The sequence below is a fragment of the Chionomys nivalis genome, chromosome 2 (assembly GCF_950005125.1).
Source record: "Chionomys nivalis chromosome 2, mChiNiv1.1, whole genome shotgun sequence".
Classification (NCBI taxonomy): domain Eukaryota; kingdom Metazoa; phylum Chordata; class Mammalia; order Rodentia; family Cricetidae; genus Chionomys; species Chionomys nivalis.
In genome coordinates, this window is record NC_080087.1 from 129,747,299 (window position 1) to 129,772,478 (window position 25,180).

The 25,180-nt window shown below is 38.5% G+C and overlaps 1 protein-coding gene across 9 annotated transcripts in view; it reads right to left on the reverse strand.

The window, feature by feature from the left end:
• The window catches only part of Unc80 (unc-80 homolog, NALCN channel complex subunit), a 191,109-nt gene that overhangs the window by 105,524 nt on the left and 60,405 nt on the right, over nt 1-25,180 (reverse strand). For all 9 annotated transcript variants that reach the window (XM_057761422.1, XM_057761420.1, XM_057761417.1 and 6 more), the window contains one exon: nt 5,444-5,656. In XM_057761422.1, coding sequence (XP_057617405.1) covers nt 5,444-5,656 — 213 coding nt within the window. The remainder of the gene's footprint in view (nt 1-5,443; nt 5,657-25,180) is intronic.

The window sequence follows — 25,180 nt, forward strand, 5'->3', positions numbered from 1 at the left end:
CGCCGCCCAGATGAAGGTGGCAATGCAGACCTGCGATCTAAAGCAGACAGGTTACTCTGTGCTATTGTTACACATCAAGCACTGAACACACAGGAACTGAGTCACTCTAGGAAGATCACACAGGAAGAAATTACAAGAGATCTCAGGCAATGACTATATGGGGAGAAAAGATGTGAGGTCAGGGAGGGGAACACTCTTCAAACGAGTTAGAGAGTTTAAATGGGGTCAAATGTTTCTGCATGGCAAAGTAACTAGCCAGTTTTTTTGAAAATGCACTTTTGTTTCCAAATTCACATCAACAGAACAACTCCAAAACTGCTTAAACTTTTAGGAACAACAACAACAATTTTATAAATGTGTATATATATGCGTGCAAATATATATGTGCATATATATAAATGAGTGTATGTATGCATGTGTGTATGCATGTATATGTATTTTGTGTGTGTGTGTATTTCACCACTAGAAGACTGGAAATTGTGAATGTTACTAAAAGGTTTTTTTAATTGCTTTATATAGAAAATAAAGCTAAAAACTGAAAACTGGCTTGATTATCAGTCTTGATGACCTCAAATCTCATTGCTTATTTTCTAAGACTCCCAATTTCATCTAACTCAGGTAAGGGAGTCGCCCTTGATTCCACAGAGGTTCTGACACACACACTTGGAAGATAAGAGGATAGTATCCAAATTCAAATTCTGTAACAGTAAGCTTGAGGCTAACTTTTGTGGGAGAGTTTTGTAGTTCTGGGGGAACAATGATGTGTAGGATAGCTCTGTGAGCTTTGTGATAGAATATGTTCTTATTGCAGACTGTCTTAAATCAATCAGATTTTAATTATATCAAATTAATAAAGCGTGAAGAAATATTAGAGTTGGAATAACACCAATATAATTATAGTATAAGAATTATCATTTGATGATTTTAAAATGGTGGCCCACACATTGTTGAAGTTAAATGTAATTTTTCCTGTTAATGACAAATTGTTAATTTCACTTTATTTAATTAAACTAAATAGATATTCTTATTAAGTCAATATGTTTATGTTGCTTCATGTTTCAGGCTTTCAAAACTACCAGTGATATATCTCTATTTTGTAGATTAATAGGTGGAATAACAGATCAATTCAGGCCTCATACATTCTGTCCATCTGTCTTCTAAACACAGGAAAGCAAAAAGAGATGGATCATCTTGGGGACATATTCTATAAAACATCTAAATTTATCATACACTTGATTATTAATCATATTAAAAACTCAAATGGAATTGGAATTATATATAGTTATTTTTCACTATATCAAAACAGTGCCTGGAAACACCTTTCTCAGAGGAACACCATACACATCTGGTGAATGTGTTTATAATTTACGAATTCTTGTAAGAAGTCTCAAACTATATTCCTATGCCCTCTTTAATGTTATTAGCAGAATAAGGTCCACCTAGTAAAACCTCTTCAAATAGAGAAGCTGTAATGTTGGTTATTTATAGCTGATGGTCTCTTTGCCTGGGAGAAATACAGAAGATAAACACTCTACCCCTCAAAAGAGATAAAATGCTGAAGAGAAATACTTTGCATCTCCATTTTACTCAAGAGCAAGACTGCTAAAGTACCTGGACTTCTGAAAATGGAAATCCTTTCTACCAGCAGGGGTCTGAATGGATTTTAATACAGTTTGGGGTAGAAACTAAAGGGTGTTGAAATCAGAGAAGCCTTTATTTTGCTCACTGTCATGTAGCACTATATATCTCCAATCTGATGATTTTGATTTGATAATAATAAGTATAGTTTCAGAGAAAAACAATCACCCTGATTTCAGCAAGATTATGAGACCAAATAATTGGGAAATAGTATTCAATATTTTAATAACAATAACAAGAACATTAACAATGAAAGAGAGAGACAGGATTTGCAAGTATGTTTAGTGTGAATGCATGGGTTATAACTTTATTCTAACCAGAGTAGAGCTCATTCAGGAAGAATTCATACATGTATTAGGTGTTGAGTCTCACTGAGGAGTTCATGGATTGGGAGGAGAGCAATAGCCCCAGCCCCCTCCAATTATCTGCCCTACCTTCCCTAGAATCTTCTGTTCACATTTCTGCCTTTAACATTGTATTACAGTGTCATAACCACTCCATAAACATGTTTCACAGGGTATTTTAAAGGCACTGTCTTTGAAGACTGAGTTTAGAGAGATCTCCATCCCTACTCTTTATGTCCCCTCAACCACAGTTAGGTCTTCTCTACTGAACCTGTTTTCTTGAATATGACATGTGGCTTTAAGATTTTCTTTTAGCATAGCTAGCTGTTCACCAAACTAATTCAGGGTGCCACTCCCATCACCTAGGAAGAGAGATCATACAGGAGGTCTGTGTATAGGCCAGTGAATACCTTCAACAAGAGAAACTAAAATATCAGCAAGGTGACAGAGTAGCAATCAATGCCATCGTCTTGACCATCTGGGGACAGACTGGGACACAGGTGACAAGAGACAGGGTTAAAGCATGGCCAGGGAATGAGGGAAGCAAGAACATTTTCCAAATAAGCAATGGTATAGGAGGTCCTTCTGTCTGTGTGCTGCTTTCATTGGTTGAATAAAGAAACTGCCTTGGCCTTTTGATAGGGCAGCACTTAGGTAGGCAGAATAGACAGAAGTGAATGCTGGGAAGAAGAGCAGAGAGAGAGGCGCCATAAAGCTGCCGGGTCAGACTTGCTGAATCTTTCCCGGTAAGCCATGACCTCATGGTGTTATACAGATTATTAGAAATGGTTAAATCAAGATGTGAGAGTTAGCCCATAAGATGCTAGAGATAATGGGCCAGGCAGTAATTTAAATGAATTCAGTTTTTGTGTGATTATTTTGGGTGTAAGCTAGCAGGGTGGCTGGGACCAAAAGCAGGCCCTCCGCTCACACAACAAAGCAATACTGTGGGATCTTAAATTTTTTACCTGAAGATTTATATGATTTTTATCTTCACTTTAAGAGAGACAATGGTGAAGCGGTACCATTTATTAATTAAGATTTTAGTTTATAGGTGATATAGTTCCAGCTAGGCCATGAATATATTTACCTTCTCTAAAACATTGATGGTAAAAACTAAACTCTGGGGCACAAACCATCCTAGTCAGAAAGAACGAACAATTAACATAAAAATCTGATGTCAGGCATTCATGTGTCATGAGGCTCAATAATTGCATACATTTATCATATTCTCTGATAAAATTAACCTACATAAAGTATAATAGTATTTATTTATTATGTGTGTGTTTGTGAACACATATGTGTGCATGTATACTTATTGGCTAGAGGTCAGACTCTAGCATTGTTCCTCAGGCAGTACCAACATTCGTTTTTGTGAGACAGAGTCTCTTGCTGGCCTGGAGCTCACTGACTGGACTACATTGGTGGTTAATACCTCTGGGATTCACCTGCTTCTGCCTCCCAGCACTGGGAATTCAAGCGTGTACTACCATGCTTGGTTTGTTTTCCTTGCATGGGTTTTGGGGTGGAGCCCCAGTCCTCACTGGCAAGCACTTCACTAGCTGTACTGTCGTTCCAGATTCAGTTAATTTAAGATCTAGTGAAAAGGACTTAGCAAATTATTCTACAGTGAGTACATGGGGACACAAAAAATTTATACAACAGGCACAAAGTCAAGGTTACAGCGGGAAGAGAAGTGTAGAAATAATGCTCAGGATGGATTTCCTGTCTAGTGAGGCTTCGTCTCACAGCTATGAATGTTAACTTTATGTCAGGCACTGCTGGCAGGCAGTGAAGAAAGGATCTCCCTTCCTCTTGCCCCTGTGGCTCTGGAGTATCTTTGTGTCTCATGATAAATTTTTGCCTATACTGCTTGACTTGCGTAAACTCTTGTGTTTAATATTAAATTAAGCATAACAGAATGCAGGAAAAATATTGTGGAGTTATGTAACTTTACCCACTGATTTCTAAAGACTGGATGTCATATAGGAATAAGATTTTCTCTCATATAAACTGTGCAAGAGAAGCCGGGAAAAGGCATCGCCAAGCACAGACCATGACGGTTAGTAGTCATAAAGAACACTGCCTGATATTTATGAAACATACCGCACAGAATTATTTTACATAGGATGGTTATACGAGATAACTCATAGAAAAGGCAATAAAAGAGTACAAGATTAATGTGTTCATGTTTTTGGACAGAGAGCACACAATCTTGGTACAGTGCGCGCCTTCTCAATTACTAATGCAAAAGAGAGGAAGGACCATTGGAGAAAATCCTGAATTAGCGGCATTAGTTGATGGGTTTCATAGGTAAGAGGAGGTTGAGAGATGATAACGGATAGGAGGTGAAAATGCCTAAAACCAGCATATACACACATAAAATTGCCAAAGGCAAAAAACATGACAATTTTAAAAAGAGAAGTTATGCTTCCAGTATACAAGTATTTTATAATATCGACAATTTCATCATAAAGATGATTCTTGAATTCTCAGTCCCCGAGGGAACTACACCAGCAATATGGGGATATTGAGCCCTTAAGAAGCATTTGTGTTTCTTTCTGCTTAAAATTAGGAGGAAAAAAACCTTAGTCTCCTAGAATTTTTTTTTTATTCTTCACTTTCTCCTTTCCTACAGTGAGGTAGTTGGCATTATAAGGGTCCATTTTGTTAGACTTCTTAAAGTGGAGTAATATATTTCTTATTCACTTATTCATACCTATGCCTATATACATAGATGGTGCAGTAAGAGACGAAAAGATCTATTAGCAAGTTAGAGAGAAGGAAGGGACTATAGGTGGTAAACCGTTGCTGGGGGAGATATCATTTCTTCAGTGGTGTAACCAGTGCTAAGTAGCCCATGTCTGGTAAATAGCATCCCTCATACTCACGATCATGTAAGTAACCCAAAATAAAACTCAGCCAACTGAAGAAAAATAATACATTAAAATATCAGGGGTTTCTCAGAAAAAAAGGTTTCAGGGGGAAGAGGGTGTTGAGAGAGCATCATGGGTAGGAGGTGAAAATGCATAAAACTGGCATATACACACATAAAATTGCCAACGAATATAAAACATTACAATTTTAAAAAGAAAAAATTATACTTCCAGGAAATAAATATTTTTAAAATAATAGCAATTATTTGACCATAAAGATGATTCTTGAATACATTAATTAAATCCAATGCTTTGGAATCCACCATGGGAGATGAAATACTGATTATTTCAACTATATGCAATCTGCCAAGTTACTTGCCCTTCAGTGTCCTTAAGAATAAAACCAAACAGTAATATTTAGCCTTATAGATTTGTTGGGGGAGATTAAACGATTACCCCCACCCCCCAAAGTGTTCATTCAGTATATGGACTATAGCAGACAATATGCTTTCTCTAAAACAAACTAAAAGAAACTTCATTCCACTCAAATGCCCTAAGTTTTACAGAAGAAAGACAAAGGCTCACATCTCCCCACTGGTAGAAGAGCTTGGCAGCATTCCACTGCAGCTTCTGGTTCCGCTTGTTGCCCACGATGGGAGACCTGCCCCGGGAAAGGCCTTTCTTGGTGATGTTCACATGGTGGCCTTTCATCCACTCTGGCCAGTTGCCCCGGTTACACCGGTGAACAAAACGGGCACATTCCAGGAACAGAGCTGCTCTGGCCACCACAGGGGCTTCCTGAGAAGGGTTACAGAAAGAACATTGTGGGATTAATAAACAATGTCTTTAAATCTGCACCACCTGGAATGACTGTTTGCTGGTTCACATCAGCCAAGGTTGTTTTGATTTAGCTTGGCCACATTTCTCAGGATGGCATTGGCACAGTAGTGGGGAATCTTAAATTGAAATTTCAAAGGCACCATACACATCAAGGAATTAGGTATCCTAAGAGGGCCCATGTTTCTTTCATCTTCTCAGTTCTGAGCTGATCACACACTTTCACTATATTTATTTTATTGAAAATATTCTTTTCATATAAAATATTCAGATTATGTTTTCCCTCTCCCCCAGTTCTTCCCGAACTACCTACCTATCCAAATAAACACCATTTCTTTCTCTTTCTCATTGGAATACAAATAAGCATCTATAAAATAATAATAAAACAAAAAATAAGATAAAATAATAACAAACCAGAATAGGGCAACTAGGACTTGAAGGAACGTGTGAATGGAACATTTTAACACAAATAAGCAAATCCTCCACGTCTTACTTCAATCCAGGGCATTGCTATACTGGCCCTGTACTGGCATGCTGTCTAAGACGGGCATTGCTATGCTGACCCTGTACTGGCATGCTGTCTAAGACGGGCATTGCCATTCTGGCCTTGCAATGGTATGCTGCCTAAGACCGTTCACACATTTCAGGAAGGGAACTGGGTTGTTTTGTTTTTGCACACTGAGTATTAGAAAAAGGAAGAGGAATATTTTTTTAATTAATTTTTTCAGCATAACAGACAAAATTCTGCTTAATAAGTATCACTTTAGTTGAAAATTTTAGAGAAAATAGGAAATTATTTGATTGATAAATGAGAAACAGAACATTTTATAATAAGTATCATTTTAGTTGAAAATATTACATAAAAGAGGAAATTATTTAAATGAGAAAGATCTTTTTCAGGAAAATAAAAAGGAGGACTCCCTCTTGCCATGTGAAGGTATGCTTTTCAAAATAAAAGTGGTAAAGCTACAGGGAAACTCTGTTTGGAAAAACAAAAAAAAACGAAACAACAACAACAACAACAACAACAAAAAGTGGTAGGCTTGATATCCAGAACCTAGAAAACCGAGATACTCTACTGAACTCTTTAAAAGCTAACAAGCATGTACAAAGAGGCAAGGGGGTGGGGAAGATGGGGAAGAAGAAGAGGATAAGGGAAATGAGGAGGAAGAGGAGGAGAGTGAGGAGGAGGTCATCAGTAGGTCATATCTTTGGACTGGCGAGGGAGGGGGAGGGGAAGTGGGGGAATGGGGGCGGGAAATGGGAGGAGGGGAGGAAGTGGAAATTTTTAATAATAATAATAATAATAAAAATAAATAAAAATACCTTTGATATAAAAAAGAAAGAAAATATAAAATGTTACCATGTATTTTTATTGGTGCCAGTTCTTTTTTTTTTTTTACTTTTTATTAATTTTTTGTGGATTTCTCATACATCCCAATCCCATTCATCTCCTCACCCCTTCCTGTCTGCCCCCTGTCCTTGCAACATCTGCCCCAAAATCAAATTTAAAAGTAAAAACAAAAACCAAACAAAACCCCCAAACAAATGAACAAACAAATTAAAAACAAAGCAAAACAAACAAACAAACCCCCCCAAAAGTCTTGGTATGGAAGCTGCAGTGTGGCACAGTGAGTCACACAGTATCCCTTTAGTCCATACATCTTTACTTGTAAATGTTCTTTGTAATGAGTCCTTGGTCTGGTTCAAGGCCTCTGTCTTCTGCTACACTATTGCTGAGCCTTCATGAGGACTCCTCTTGGATATTCTGTTGTTGCCCTGTGTCATGGAGTTCCTGAAGCTTTGCATCTGCAGGTCAGCCCCTTCACGTGTTCCAGCAGTTCATAAGAGGAGGTGGATGTTGGGGAGGGCTAATTCACAGCCTTGGTTCTGGGTGGTGGCTGGGTTGGTCAACCCACTAGTTCTTTCTCACCCTCAGTACCTGGGTAAGCTCTCCTGCTCTGCTCTGCCTAGTTCACCTGGTGCAGCAGGGCCCACACTCCCGAGTGCTGCAGCTGGTGAAGGGCAGGGCCCACTCTCCCGAGTGCTGCAGCTGGTGAAGGGCAGGGCCCACTCTCCCGAGTGCTGCAGTTGGTGAAGGGCAGGGCCCACTCTCCCGAGTGCTGCAGCTGGTGAGGGGCAGGAGCAGCTCTCCCACCCATCACAGGCATGGAGGAGTAGAGAAGCGGGGGGAGGGCATGGCTCCCTTGCCCACACCACCTTGTGACAGACAGATAGTGAGGCTGAGTCTCCCACTCTCTCACCTTCAGGGCCAGCTCACCAGCACCCTGTCATGGGGTCAGCTCTACTGTGCTGCACAGACAAGGTATAGGACCTGCTCTCCTGAGTGCTATAGCTGGGGAAGGGCAGACCCAGTTCTTCCTAGTGCTGCAGCCAGGGATGGGAGGAGCAACTCTGTGCAACCCTGTCCTCATTGCCTTCGGTGGTAACAGGAACCACGGACATCAACACAGACTCTGGCTGTGACCGGGCCATCTAACCAGACATGGCCCAGGCTGCAGCTCAGGCCCTTATGATGCCATGACCTCAGGAAGCAGTGCATGTCACTCAGGTCTGTATAGACCTCTAGTTCCAGTTCTTAAAAAAAGTCACAATGTCACCATCATCTTTGTTTGAACCACTCAGTAACTCTAGGTTGTCAGTGATAATAAATAGATTTTCAGTTTAAAAGTTTTTTCCCATCATTTTAAGCAATGAAGTTCAAAACAATTCAATCCATAATGCTAAAATAAATAAATAAATAAATAAATAAATAAATATTAATGTATAGTTAATGTATAGTTTATGTCACAGCTGGCTTTTTAAAAATTATAAAATATAGTAACACTATGATTGTAGGGACATAGCCCCACCCATTGGGGGCGTGTTCGCCTCGGGCTAATGTTTACGGATAAATCTGCCGGGTGTGAGCCCAGCAGCCCTTTTCTTTTGCTTCGCTTTTCCAGTACTCCGCGGGAACCTGTGGTCCTGTAAGTCTATTTCCTTATTAAAGCTGTATATATCTATATAATCTGTCTGCATTCATTTGCTCCGCCACATTTGGCGTCCCAACGTCGGGCTATTTTGCCCCCGACCCGGCACAGGGGGGGCGCAAGCTCCACCTTTCCTGGCTAGTTGCCTGAGCTCAGGAAGGCGATTTACAGCGCGCTCCCTGCTCGCTTTCCCTTCCCCCACTCCAGGCCACTACAGTCGCAGAGCAGCGACCCCCCACAGAGCAGTTAATAGCTCCCTGCTTCTTCCAAACCCTCACTGCCTGATTTAAGGGAAGCACCTGCGGTTTTGAAGAAAAAGCTGCCATCCCCTTCCCTTAACAGGCAGTACAATAATTTTTGTTTTGAGTTAATTGTTTCAGACCGGCTCTGGCTTAGACCACGTGGACTCAGGTGCATTTCTTTAGCCACCACTGGCAGGAAAACTTCATTACAGGTACATAATTTTCTTTTATAAATAAGAAAATGTCTGAAAACATTACCATTCAAGACTTTAACAGCCTTTTCAGTTGTACCATGTGGGAGATTTTACAAGAAGTGTCTGTCAGCTCACAGATATGGATCTTTCTGGGATTCGTAGTTTTCCTTGGTACTGTATGGTTTGATAATAGAAATATGATAAAGTCTTTACGAGACGAGGTTGAACGCTTAAAAACAATTGAGAATGACAACAATCTTCTCAAAAATCAGTTTGAAGTTCTCCAGGCAGAGAACAGATCTTTGTTTAACACAACTCGACAAACTGAAAAAAATTTAGAAGAGGTACAGGCTGATGTTAAGGAGAAATTCATTACTATGGAAGAGGGAACAGCTGATTTGGATCGTAAGCTTCAGTCCCTTTCTGAAACATTAACGGCTGATATTAAGGAGAAATTCATTACTGTGGAAGAAGGAACAGCTGATTTGGATCGTAAGCTTCAGTCCCTTTCAGTAGGAACAGAAACATTAACTGAGAGAATCAAAACTGCTGAATGTGACAATCGGATTTTGTCTAAAGCTTATGACAGATTGACAGAAAGATTATCTATACAAGAAGGCACGGTATATGCTATAAAAATTATGTCCAAAGATGAGACGTTATCTCTAATGGACAAACTTCATACTTTGGAATCCTCAATGAAGGCTTTAGAACATAATTCTGGACAGGAGATTCAGACATTAAAGAAGGCAATGGTGAATAGAATTGAAAAGATTGAGGAATTTCTAAATTCTGAGGAAGAAGAGCAAGAGGTAGAAAGGCATATTTTAACTAAATCTGTGGGTAAATCCCTCCGGGACAATTCCCACAAAGCTCTACCTACAGTTCTACCTGCCTTTCCAGTTGTAACAACTGAGAAAGTAGTTGGTTCCAGAAACCCTAGGGTCATCAAGGAAGATACATGGGAACCTGTCCGTATGAATGATCTCAAAGAAATTAAACAGGCTGTAATGACTTTTGGAATGAATGCCTCTTTTGTTAAAGAGATGCTAAGATCTTGGGCCATGACGAATAAGGTCACGCCCAATGAGTGGTTTCAACTGAGCTCTGCTGTCCTTGAGAGTAGAACGCAATTGAAATGGAAATGCTTATTCAGGCAAGAGGCTAGACTTTTAGAACAGCAGGAAAGAGCAAAGGGAATTGAGATTTCCATAGATCAAATTTTGGGAGAGGGGCTATTTTCTGAGCCTCAGGAACAAGCTAATTTGGATGAAAACATACTCTCTGTGTGTACTACAGCAGCCTTAAGGGCTTGGGACAGGGTGCAAGACCCAGGACAGAGGATGGAATCATTTGTCAGAGTTAAACAGGGTCAGAGAGAACCCTTTAGTGACTTTTTACAAAGAATAACTAAAGCTGTACAAATAGGGATATCTGACCCAGAAGCAAGACGTATAATGATCGAGACTTTGGCTTATGAAAATGCAAATGTGGAATGCAAAAGGATTTTGGGACCTTTAAAGCTCAGATCAGCGCCATTAGAAGAATGGGTCTTGCATACACTAGATGTTGATACATTTGACTATGGCACTGAAGCATGGGTAGAAGAAGCAATTTCCAATGGTAAAAGGAGACATCAGAATACCAAATGTTTTAATTGTGGCAAAATGGGTCATATGAAAAGGAATTGTAGACAACGGATTTTCAGAAATAATAATAATGCATCTTCTAGAAATAACAGAAATAGGAGGACTCAGCCTTCAGGTTTATGTAGAAGATGTGGAAAGGGCAGACACTGGACGAATGAGTGCAGGTCTACAAGAGATAGACAAGGCAACCTGATACAGACGGGAAACGTGAGAGGGGGGGGCTCACAGGTACCCATGGCAAACATGGTTCAGTCATTTCCAGTTACTACAGAGAACGTGACTCGTCAGGACAATTAGAAAGCCCCATGCCTACTGTTACAAGCAATAATGATCAGAAAGATGAGTTCCGTGTGTTTTGGCAAACTTCTATAAATGACCAAAGACCAAAGCTAAGAGTGTGTGTAAATGGCATTTTTATTACTGGCCTGCTGGACACAGGTGCGGATGTAAGTATCATTACCCCAGAATCTTGGCATCCATATTGGCCTCTTCAGAATGTAAATGTTCAGCTCCTGGGAATTGGAACCCTATCTCGAGTAAGGCAGAGCACGAGATGGGTTGAATGTATAGGACTAGAGGGACAAATAGGAAAATTAAGGCCATATGTAGCCAATATTGCAATGAATTTATGGGGTCGTGACCTATTACAACAATGGAATACCCAAATTAACATCCCTGCTACTTCTAGAGCTTATATTTCTGGGGATAATATTAAAAGATATTACAAACGGAGAAAACCGGCCATTCGGGCTGTACAAGAACAAGCAATTGATGTCCCTTCAGAGATACCAACAGCCTTGCCTTTAAAATGGTTGACTGAGAAACCAATATGGACAAAGCAATGGCCTTTAGCTGAGGAAAAGTTACAGGCTTTAGAACAGTTGGTACAAGAGCAATTAGATGCTGGACATATAGAAGAATCTACCAGCCCTTGGAATTCTCCTGTATTTGTGGTTAAGAAAAAATCAGGTAAATGGAGAATGGTGACAGATCTCAGGGCTATCAACAAAGTTATTCAACCTATGGGCCCTCTGCAATCTGGAATTCCTTTGCCCTCTTTATTGCCAAAAGGATGGCCTCTCATAGTTATTGATTTAAAGGATTGTTTTTTCACTATACCTTTACAAAAAGAAGATAGAGAAAAATTTGCCTTCACAGTGCCTACTTATAATAATTCTCAACCTTCGAGGAGGTACCACTGGGCCGTCCTCCCCCAGGGTATGTTAAATAGCCCCTCCCTGTGCCAATATTTTGTGAATCAACCATTGCAAATAATACGCAAGAAATTTCCCAAATCGATAGTATATCATTACATGGACGACATTTTGTTATCCGATTCAAACATGGATACCTTGAACAGACTGTTTGAAGAAATAAAAATACTTTTACCAAAATGGGGATTGCAAATTGCTCCTGAAAAGATTCAGAAGGGAGATTCTGTTAATTATTTAGGTTATAAAATAGGTTTACAAAAAATTAAGACACAAAAGGCACAAATTCGGAGAGATCGCCTACGGACTCTTAATGACTTTCAAAGACTATTAGGGGACATTTCCAGTCTACGGCCAGCTATCGGGATAACACCTGATCTAATAATTCATTTGAACAAAACCTTGGATGGTGACAAAGATTTAAACAGTCCCAGAGAATTAACAGCTGAAGCAGAAAAGGAACTGACGATGATTGAGGAAAAACTACAACAGGCACATGTGGATAGGGTAAATCCAGAGCTCGACTGTATTCTCGTCATACTACCATCAAAAATTTCCCCTACAGGAATTTTAATGCAGAGAGATGATATTATCTTGGAATGGATCTTTTTACCACATAAACCAAGTAAGAAACTGAAAACTTATGTAGAAAAAGTCTCTGAGTTAATTATAAAAGGCAAGTTGAGACTTCGTCAACTAGCAGGCATAGACCCAGCAGAAATTATAGTGCCTTTCACTGCTGATGAACTAAAGAAATTATGGGAAGATAATGAACCATGGCAAAGAGCTTGTGCTAATTTCTTGGGAGACATTAATAACAACTATCCAAAAAGCAAGAGGCTTAACTTCATAAAGAGAACTTCTTGGATCCTTCCTCGAATCGTCCGTGATACTCCAATAACTGGAGCCCGTACGTTCTATACTGATGCCAATAAATCAGGGAAGGCAGGTTACAAATCAGAAGACTTGGGTAAGGTGGAACAAAGTCCTTATGATTCTGTCCAGAAGGCAGAATTATATGCCATTCTTATGGTGCTAAGGGATTTTAAAGAACCTATTAATATAGTTACTGATTCACAATATGCAGAAAGAGTTATTTTACATATTGAAACTGCTGAATTTATACCTGATGATACAGAACTAACCTCTTTGTTTATCCAGGTGCAAGATTTGATTAGGAACAGGCTTTGCCCTATGTACATAACACACATCCGATCCCATACGGGTCTGCCAGGTCCTCTAGCACAAGGTAATGCAGAAATTGATCAATTATTGGTTGGTAGTGTGCTACAAGCCTCTGAATTTCATAAAAAACATCATGTTAATAGCAAAGGTTTGAAGAAAGAGTTTTCTATTACATGGCAACAAGCTAGGGAGATTATAAAGAAATGCCCTACTTGCTCTTTCTATAACCAAACGCCACTGCCTGCAGGGGCTAATCCAAAGGGCACCCAAAGGAATGAAATCTGGCAGATGGATGTGTTCCACTTTGCAGAATTTGGCAAATTAAAATATGTTCATCACACCATTGACACGTATTCAGGCTTTCAGTGGGCAACGGCTTTAAGTTCAGAAAAAGCTGATTCAGTTATCACTCATTTATTAGAAGTCATGGCTATCATGGGTATACCTACACAAATAAAGACAGATAATGGTCCTGCTTATGTCTCTAGGAAAATGAAACGGTTTTTTGATTATTACAATATCAAGCATGTTACAGGTATACCATACAATCCTACAGGTCAAGCAGTCATAGAAAGATCAAATCGAACTATAAAGGATATGTTGAACAAACAGAAAGGGGTGGAAAACACCCCCAGAAATAGGTTACATAATGCTTTGTTAACCTTGAATTTCCTCAACGCTAATGAGAAGGGAACATCGGCTGCAGAAAGACATTGGATAATGGAAAAGTCTACTGAACTAAATCAACCAGTTTATTTCAAGGATGTGCTGACCTCACAATGGAAGCCAGGAGATGTGCTGCGTTGGGGAAGGGGATTTGCTCTTGTCTCCACAGGTGAGGAAAAATTGTGGATTCCATCAAAATTGATAAAGGTTCGTTTTGATGAAGAGAAGCCAGTTGGGAAAGATAAATAACAATTCAATCACATGGATGGCAATCATACTGATGGTAAGTAATACAGATAGGTTGGGGGCAGGGTTCTCTTCTTATCTCCACAGGAAAATACCCATCTTCAAAGAATTTAAGGGACCCCTAATATTTAATTACTGATGGAGGGACTTGTTCTGTAAGTATTAATTTATATATATATATATGTCTTAAACTTTCTTTGCTTTTCCTCATATCTGTGTCTTTCTTTATATGTCAGTATATGTCCTTGTTGTTAATGTTTAAATTTCCCATAACAAGCAACAAATTTTCCTACAGTAATCTTTGAAGTTTCCAGGATGAAGATGGGGCCCCACAACATCAACTCCATCTGGTTTTTATGACGTCATGAATTTTTTTTTTAAAGCGCTAATATTAGACCTGCTTTTGGTACCAACTACAAGAGACAATTTCGAATGGTGCACATTTTTGACAACACTCTGGTCGGACCTTCTCAAAACGCTCTGAGACTAGTTACAATTTTCTTAGGTCAAAGGTTAATTTGGGAATTTTACCATCATTTGCTTTCACAGGACCCCCTAAGAAGAACGTTGCCCCCATGTCAGCTAGAAGCAATCTTAGAGGACGACATCCCCTCTCCCAACAGAGTTTGCCCTCAGGGTTGGGGACATCTTTTAATGGTTGGTTTAGGGTTGAGGGGATGGGGTGATATTTTTTTTTTTTTGAAAAAAAAAAAAGAAGAAGAGGAAGAAGAAGGGGGTAACTGGTTTTTTGGGATGATTGGTATTTGTGAATTACTGTTTATAGAAAATTGTACTGGTACTGTTTTTTGTATATTGATATGTTGAATATTGAATGTGAGTGTTCCTACCTCTATTTTTGTATGAGTATGCTTATAACTTTGTCTATATTGTATTGATACATCTACCATATTACATTGTACATTTCTACCTCTGATACTATGACATTGTTTACAGTTGAAGATCATTGTCTTCATATATTGCACAGTTGTTTATTCTTTTAGTCTTCAAAGTTAGATAGGTATTGAGAATTATATGTTTGTCATATTTATTTTTAAGTTTATCAGGTCTTTTAGTTACATAGAGATTATATTTAGTATAGATAGTATGATCTTCAGCCCCTTCGAAGAGCTGTAGAAAATGGCCTTTAATCTAACCTAAAATTTCTGTGCCAAAGAGACACAATTACTCCTGGCAACACCACTCTACTCCCGAGAGAACGTTGAGCACCAAAGACACTCCACTGGGAGCTTGTCTTCTTGGCAGAACTGGCCTTTGGGTTAAGAAAAGCCCATACCTCAACTTCTGACAAAGATACAGAATATCCCTAAGTGGATGAAACAGGATTGTCTTATCTTGCCAAGACAGGATAGGATAGTCCTAAGAAAGTTCCTTGCCTTTAATAATGGTATGCCAGTTATGTTAGGCCTTAGCCAAAGTTGGTTGACTCAACATTGCAAACGAGACTTTGGGTGATTGCCCAGGTAGTCAGTTGTCTCTGTCAATTGTTGCACATTTTGGATATTTCTCGATTGTTAAGTAATATTTATTCCCTTCTCAGATCTTTGACGGAGTTGAAGATTATATAATTGTAGTTACTCTCTATGTTATTTAGACTCTTTGAGATAGAATGTTTAGCAAAAGTTTTGTTCTCAATATTGTTTGTTATATTTATTATTTGTTATTATTGTATATAGTTGTATTTGGTTTGGTTTTATCTTATTTAGACAAAAGGGGGAGATGTAGGGACATAGCCCCACCCATTGGGGGCGTGTTCGCCTCGGGCTAATGTTTACGGATAAATCTGCCGGGCGTGAGCCCAGCAGCCATTTTCTTTTGCTCCGCTTTTCCAGTACTCCGCGGGAACCTGTGGTCCTGTAAGTCTATTTCCTTATTAAAGCTGTATATATCTATATAATCTGTCTGCATTCATTTGCTCCGCCACATATGATCAAGAAATAAAACCCTCATTTCAAGAGTCTTAAAGGGAAATAAACAAATGTTTTCCACATAACCCTGGTCTGTTCAGGCAGACATGCAGTGTCTAATCAAATATTCTTCCATGCCCACATCTATGCTGCTTTTGCCCTTGAATTTACACTGTCTTAATTTACAGTCAAAAATCTTACTAAAAGAGAATTTGGGGGATGTAGGTATGATGTATTTAAGAGTAAAAATCATTCAGTAAATATAATATTTCTAACATATACCACACTCATTCTACCATTTCAGTTCTATATAATGAAAGATGGTGTTCAACCTTAGGGACTTGGTTCATTTCCCAGTCTATCCCCATCTCAACTGCTGTACAGTCTAAGTGAGTCAAACAAGCTCTTTCCTACACGAGATCATAGCGTTCCAGAAACGCTGTTTTCGTGACCTGCAGCCTTCACATTCCTTCTCTATCTGGCAACTCTCCACCTGCAAGATTCTGGCAACCGTCTTCACTGAGAAATCTTCTCGGGTTTTATGCTCCATTAGATAATTAAGGGAAATTACTCTTCTGGGTCTTTATGCTCTGTTAGATGATTAAAGGAAATCACAACTCCCATGCTACAGCTTAAATGCAGGTATCAAGAATTCCATAAACTTAATTTTTAAAAAATGTCTTTAAAGAAAAATCATTACAGTAATGCATCATGAAAATTCTAGTTAAGAATCGTTTTTACAGTGGGGCTTAATTTTCCAAACCTCACTGATATGAGACAGAATGTTAATATAGATGAAAAGGCAAAATACTAGATGAACAGGAATCTGTTATTACTACATTAGTGACAAGTGATGAAAGTCTGTACAGAGGTCGAGACATGGAAACAGGCCATAGGAATAGTTCATTTTTCAATGCCAGGAGTCTGAATCAACAGCATAAATGCTATGGTACCTTTCCACATAGTCTGAATACCAAGTCTTTCTGTGTGTTTACTAAGGACATCGGATATGCTCATCTGCCTCTGAAAATGGCTGCGACATCTGTCTCTAGGAAGTAAAGACCCCAAATCATATACACAAAGCAACATTAAATGGGCACTATTTCTATGTGTGAGTACATGTACACAACATATACACATATGTATATATATATATATGTATACATTATGTATATTCAAAGGAAAAGAGGCTTTCAACTTTGCAGTGAGTGAGGTGGGAATGGGAGATATGAGAGGTGCTGGAGGGAGGAGACATGAGCAGGGTCAGTGGGAGAAATGGGATGGGGGAATGTAGTTACGTTTTTATTAAAATGGAAAAATTTAAAAAATCAAAAGTTGACAGCACTGGTCTGCCAAGGGATGAACTATTTGCATGCTTGCAATGGAAGTCAATATGTTAAATGTCTTCTTTCTTATTAATCTCTGCCCAGATGACCTTTCAGCTTCTCCAGTCGCACCAAGTTTCTATTCGTGTATGTTACAGATTCATAGAACCATTTTCAGTGGAGAACCAAACTATATCAAGCTAAGCTACATGAATTAGAATCTCCAAACACAAAAGTTAAATTAAAAGGTGCTTTAAATAAATCAGTCATTTCAAAAACTCCCTGCTTGAGTGGGAGGCGTACTCTTTGATGATTACAGAATTGTCTAGATAGTCACAGGAAGTCATGACACTGGCACTCTGCAGTCTGAATTTCTTGAACATTCTGCAACTAGAACTTGAAAACCTCATGCATCCAGACACTTTCCTTGATTTTTTTCTCCTTTGCTATTTTGCCTGGATTTTATGATTATTATATATTGAATGCTTCCTTTGTGAAGGGGAAGCAGAGAATTAGGAAACAACCCAAACAGCTGGACTGTCTTTTGCCTGGGGACCTAGAAATATATTTCCCAGGACACAACAGTTAATTGGAGGGTATAATTGCAGTACAGCCCTTTCCCTCAGGGATGATATCTTAGCTTGTTATGTGAGAAGAAACCTCAACAAATCCTGAAAATTCACCTAACATTGCACAGGAACTACCTACTTTTTTGAAAGCTAAATATTTTATGATGATCCCTGGGGAAATCACATAATTTTTATTGCCTTACAATAAAATATCAAGTGCTTGCTGGTGTGAGATACATTTATTTAAAACCAATGAGAATAAGCAGTTTTTATGGGTCTCAGTGTGTGTTAAAATTTTTTTCTTTCCTTCTTTTTTTTTCTTTTGCCAGAGGGCATATGCTTCTGAGTGAATGTTTATTACTTTGCTGGTATTGAATTCTCTCCTTGACTGAGATCACTGAATAATAGACTCATTAGCTGACAAGCTGCCCTTTTCCACGTCAACAATAGCTGTGGGCAGCTAGGGTGGCACAATCGTTATTCCCGGTCTAGAAGGCTAGTTGTTTTCACAGTTACTCAAGTCATGGTCATATTTTGGGTTAATATTTTAACAAACTAATGATGGCTTCTCTTTCATATAATGTACTGGGTAGGAAGACAAACTTCCTTTGGTTTAAGACACCTAAAGATGCTAGACAAAATTCTAATTTTCTTTTAATTTCTAAGGAGAGATGGAAGACCAGAGAAGGCAAGTAGAAAGTACAATCATGGGGTGGGTGTGGGATGAGCTAGAAATACCTGCTCTGAGAGCTTTTAGTCTTCTGGTTAAATATCTAGTCTCAAGTTGGTGGCGGTTAGGCCATACTTCTATGTGAAGTTAACTCTGTTTACTCCTTTTGAGTTAAGGGATTCATTAGGTAGCCCTGCGCTGTGTGTCCTGAATGCTGTGGTTATTGGAATGTTCTACTATTGACCTCTTACAAATAAAAAATTAGCACTGCTCTTGCAATTTAAAATCCAAAATATAGGTTAAAACAAAGATTAGTTGAGGTTTTGTTTGTTTGCTTATTTATTTGTCTATGACATCAGTACTGTTAACATTTGAGTGGGATCCTCTGTTTTGTGGACGGCATGCTATGACTAAGATGTTTGTCAGCATCTTTGATAGCTGGTCACTAGATGCTAGCAGTAATCTCCAGGTTGTAAAAGTCTAAGATTCTCCAGACCTATGAAATACCCTGTGGTGGGCAGCCTTGGCCTTGATTAAGATTGGGGGATTGGAACAAGAAAGATGGCTCAGCAGTTTGAACAACTGGTTACTCTTCCAGAGGGCCTGGGTTTGATTCTAGAACCTACATTATAGTTCACAACCATCTGTAACTTCAGTCCAATATCATATTCTGGCCTCTGCAGGCCCTAAGCACGCACATGGTACATAGATAAACATGCAGGAAATAATGCCCATACACATAAATTAAATTACATATAAATTAAATTAAATAACCATGGGATCAGACTCACTTGAAAGAGAGACAGTGAAGCAAATGTACTATCTGAACATTTTTTAGGACACAGTGCTGAGAGCGACAAAGAAATAAAATAGAAGAGGCTGTCAAGGTCAGGGGATAAAATTAAACCTCAAATGTACCTGCAATGTCCAGAAGGAAAGAGAAAACATGAAGACCCTTATATCAAAGAGACAACAGTTGAGGATTTTCCAGAATACTTATAATATGCCAAGTGTACAATTTAGGGGCCTCATGAACCTCTAGTAAAATGTGGCAGAAGCATTCCAGTGAAACTAAGCTATCAACAGCAACCAGAAGGTATTAAAGGTGCCAGGAATAGGGTCAGTCTCGGTTACTGATTGCCAGAAAGGAATCTTAAGACAGGGACAGAATGACATCTTGGAAGGGCAGAAAAAAAATGTCAGCCTATGACTTGCTAACAATTTCATCAAAAGCAGCTTCAAGTATAGGTAAAAGCAGAAACGTTTTCAAAAACACTAAGACTGAGAGAGCCTGGCATCTGCATCCCCTCTGGTGTGGCATATTTCAGAGAGAATGTGAGCTTGCAGAGAATGCTGGGCGAAATGAGAAGGAGCCAACAGAATTTGCTAAATGTGGGGAAATTTTTTGTTTCTTTGTTTTTTTGGTTTTTTGAGATAGAGTTTTTCTGTGTAGCTTTGGAGTCTGTCCTGGAACTCTCTCTGTAACCCAGGCTGGCCTTGAACTCACAGAGATCCACCTTGATCACACCTTGATCACAGAGATCCTTGAACACACAGAGGCTTCCTGAGTGCTGGGATTAAAGGCGTGCACCACCATTTTAAGCATGAAAAGAACCTAGTTCTTATTTCCAGAATGCACATAATGCCAGATATGGTACAGCTCATATGTAATCTCAGGGCTCCTGGGGTATGGATCAGAGAAAAGATCTCTAGAATCTTGAAGGCCAACTAACTGCGGTTAGCCTGTGCCCATGAACAACAGATCCTCACTCAAACAAGGACCAACAGCCAGTGTTGTCTTTTGATCTCTACCTGGGGTGACATGTATGTGCTTATATTCACACATGAACTCACATACATGCCCTTACACACACACACACACACCAAGGAGAAGAGGAAAGATAAGAAAATATACTTGCCATAAAGGAAATTAGAGATTAATTAAATTATCTTAAATTAATTAAAAATTTTCTTTGTTAAAAGACAGCACGTAAATGAAGACAATAAAAGCCACAAATGAGGAAATGATGCACTGTAAAAAAAAATACAGAGCACCAATTGGTATTGGCACTATCTACAACAATTTTTTTGGTTTATTTGATTCATTTTGTTTGTTTTGAGGCAGGATCTTACTATGTAGCCCTGGCTGTCCTGGAGCTCACTATGTAGACCAGGTTGGCCTCAAACTCACAGAGATCTGCCTGCCTCTGCCTCCCGAGTGCTGGGAATCAAGGTATGCACCACTTAATTCTTAAGTAAAGGATGAACAAAGACACGAACTAAATTGCTCATTAAATCTATGTAAGGACATCTTAAATCATCTGTTGAAACACAAAGTTGATAACTTTGGGGTTCCAAACTGGTAAAAATAATGCTGTAAAAGAGTCAAAAACATAAGCAAGAACACAGACTAAGTCAGGAAGTGGTGGCACACACCTTTAATCCCGGCACTGGAAGGCAGAGGCAGGTGGTTCTCTGTGAGTCTGAGGCCAGCCTGGTCTACAAGAGCTAGTTCCAGGACAGGTAGAAAATCCTGTCTCGAAAATCAAAAAAAAAAAAAAAGAACACAGACTAGTATAAACCTTCATTACACAACTGGCACCTATGTAGAAGTCTTGCAATTAATATGAAAGATAAATGCAAAATTATAAGCAGAATCTAATTCTTCTGTATACCTAAGAAACTATTCTGAGCAAGGCCCATGTACAATAACATTTATAGAAGTATCATCCAGAACTACAAAAATTCTGGAAAAAATAGAAATATGTAGATAAAATGAGTTTATAACTTGTGTGATAGGCAATGAATCAATTCTTCAGTGAAAATCGATGGAGCAGCACTAACTGCGTCAGGAGAAACCCAACCCGTAACAGAAAGGAATGCATGCTTTGCGACGAGGAAACCTCAAAATCAGGTCAAGGAATGCTAAACAAAGCGTGTTAGCGAAGCAGCGGTTCTGGTAGGCACAGGATAGGCCATTAGGAAAGAGAGTAGGAATCTTAAAATCACTGGGGATGCATGGATATGACTCTGATTATTTTCTTAAATTCTACCTATTTATGAGGCCAAATAATTGAATGTAATTAGATTTTTCCAGTCACAGATGAGGAAGAGTTCTATAATGCCACACATGGGATGTGTCAAATAAATAAAAATTGGTACTAAATCCAACTGACATCATTGTTGTATTCATGCTAATAAGTTACTCTCAAACTAGAAGTCATCAGCTATACACATTCCAAATTCTACTGGATAAATGAGGATAGACTGTGAACACAGTAAACATAAGCTTACCTAGACTGCTTCCTTTTGTGCTGGCAGATGCTATAACTTTAGTTTGAAAGAGACCCGTTTTGTAAACATGTCTGTAGGAGGAAGCTGCTTGTTCATTCCTTTGCATTGGTATGGATCCTGCTTTATTGATAAAAATTTTAGGTCAATTTTGTTATATGCATATTTCTATTCTTGATTGTATTGTGTTTGTGGACCTCATTTAAAAATATAATGTATAATTAAGAAATACAGGTTAATAGATGGTCATCTATAATAGTCAAGCTTATAGTCATGTTAGTTAGGTGTTTTGGATATATAGAGATATATTTCACTTAGATAGGAATTCTTCAAATCTTTCAGAGATCTTCAGAATGTCACTCAAAATATTTTAATAACTTAGGACTTTTCATGACATGAGACGAGACACATCTGCTCCTGGCAGCACCAATTGCTTCAAGAGGAAGATGGGCATCGAAGGGGCCCCTTATGGAGTTTGGCTCCATTTGGGCAAGAAGCTGCTCTTGCCTGGACTGCTTGATGTTATGCTGTATAGAAACTGGACATGCAGGACCCACATAAAAATGACTGTTGAATTTGCCTAAAGGTGGGATGGTCCTTTGGGGTTCCTGCTTCATTAAAGAGTCTGCCAGACATTCTGCAGGACACAGAAGACAGCAATTGATGAACTTTGTCATTACAAGGCAGAACAGATCAAATTTCCTGCTTCATGGAAATGTATCCAATGGTGGATACAACTGGCCTGTAGGCTAAAGATGGATGCTTCAACAATAAAGAAGAACTTTGGGTGACTGTCCAGGAAGTGAGATATCTCTGTTAATTCTAGAGTTTTGGAAGTTGCTTACAATGCACTTCCCATTAACTTAGGTAATATATTCTTCTGGAGTCTTTGATGGAGTTGAAAAATAGATAGTTATAGTTTTCCCTAGTTATGATAAAGATATAGTATATATAAATGCCATAACTATAATTCTTGCTTGATATCTGTTTTGGTATATGCAATTTTACTATGTTAAAATTAAAACCTCCCTTTCATTCAGACAGAAAAGGAGAAATGGTGTGGAACATCCTTCTGTATATTTGTTGCTTTTATTGGATAATGAATAAAGAAAATGCTTTGGCCTATGATAGGGCAGACTACAGCTAGGTGGGAAAGCTCAACTGAATGCTGGGAGAAAGTAGGCGGAAAAATTGAGCTGCCAGAGGAGAAAGATGCAAGCCACCAGCTGGAACATTACCAGCAGTTTATGAGCCTTGTGGTAAAATATAAAATAAGAGAAATGGGTTAATTGAAATGTAAGAGCTAGCTAGAATAAGCTTAAGCTATTGATACATTTATACTAAAGAAAATGATTATGAGGAATAGCTGCATTGACTTTAAATCAATGATCTTGGATTTCATGCTTGTAGTGGTAATATGGTAATAGTAAGATTATTTTAAAAAAACAAAAAAAAATTGTTAGGTTTGACTATGCAAGTTTCTTGTTTTTCCTTTACCTAGTAGTACTTTCTGTTTCTGAAGAAAAAATTGCCAATTTGAAAAAAAGAGTCACATCTAAATTGTATGATCAATTAAGCAATGAAAGAAAAATTATGTTTTAATAAAAAATTCAATTTAAGCCATATCTAAAAACAACAGGAAAAAATATTTCATATGATAAAACTACCTATAACATAATTCTGAACCCAGTTCACATTTCCACTTCTGCCCTTAATTGCTTGACAAAAAGCAGAATTTATAACTATGTCTTTATCTGTATATCTGTACTAGTATCCTGTGTGCCTGCCTCTGTCTATCCATGTATCTGTTTTTATGCATCTATGTACACATACATGCATGATGTATATATGAATGCATGCATGTATTATGTATTTAGCTATCATCTATTTATCATCTATCTATCTATCTATCTATCTATCATCTATCTATCTATCTATCTATCTATCTATCTATCTATCATGTATCTCTCTATCATCTTTCTATCTGTCATCTAATCATATGTTATCTATCTCTAGCTTAATGTCTATTGCCAATGCATATCTGTTAATATCTATTAACTTATCTATATTTTCTATATCTTTGTGTTTTCATAATAATTTCTGTATCTTATATATCACTAAAATTATAAATGCATTGCCAGGCAGTGGTGGTGCACGATATTTATTCCAGCATTCTGGAGGCAGAGACAGGCGAATCTTTGTGAGTTCGAGGCCAGTCTGGTCTACAGCGCTACTTCCAAAACTAGAGAAACCCTATCTTGAAGAACAAAAAACCAAAAAAGTTACAAATGCATTAGAGAACATAAAAAATATTATAAAACAGAGGCATTCTTTAAAAACAAGGAGCAGCTGCATTAGATGCTTGGGAAAACCAAATACAGAGGGGAAATCTGTGAACACAAGAGTAATCTTGAGGAACTCCTAACTTAGATCTCTATTGACAAATTACAGTTGCCACATCTGTACAAATGACAAACAGCACCAAATGCCACCTAAATTCAGGAACACAAAATATGTACCTACACGTTCCTTTCTCTCAGCTGGCTTGTCAGCATACAGCTGCAAATTCAGTTTCTCTACTTTTCACAGTTGTGGAATGGTTCTGAGTGTGCCTGCATTTGGGGACCATATCCTGGCCTGATCCCTTTGAGCTTATACCAACAAGTAAGATAATGTGGACATACTCCATAATGTCTGTAGGATGAAACTTGTCATTATTAATCTCTACTATCCCTCCTGCTAACCTCCATCTCCCTCTCCTCCTTGGCCTCTCCTCTTTTTCCTCTATCATGTACTTTATCACCTCTGCTTTTATTCAAACCAATGAGTCACCCCCATCGCTTGATAATGGACATTCTTTGACTTCTTTAACTTTTGACTGATTCTGACATCTGAGATTTGGATTTTTGAACTTGGGCACAATGCTTGGTCCTTCCTAGAAGAAAAGACTCCCAGGTATGAAAACCTAGCCCTACCCACCCACTGCTCCAGGACTGAAAGTTTGCTCCCACTGAATATAATTACAGATAATTATTGATGACGACTGTATTTCCTCTCCCATCCTACACAGGCCGGTCCATCACTGTGTATCCATCCACACATGCTTCAGGAAATGTGTCTCTGCTTGGAGGCAAAAGACACTAATCATGCACTAACCTCCACTTTTTCTGTTTTTTACCATGGAATTTATGAGATTAGAAATAACAAACATATTGTAATTAAAATTATTATGATTCAGAAGCAAGCATGGATTTGTTTTACTGATATTCTTCTTCAAATCCCTCAGAGTGTTCTTCTTGTGGCAAGCCATGTGTTTCTG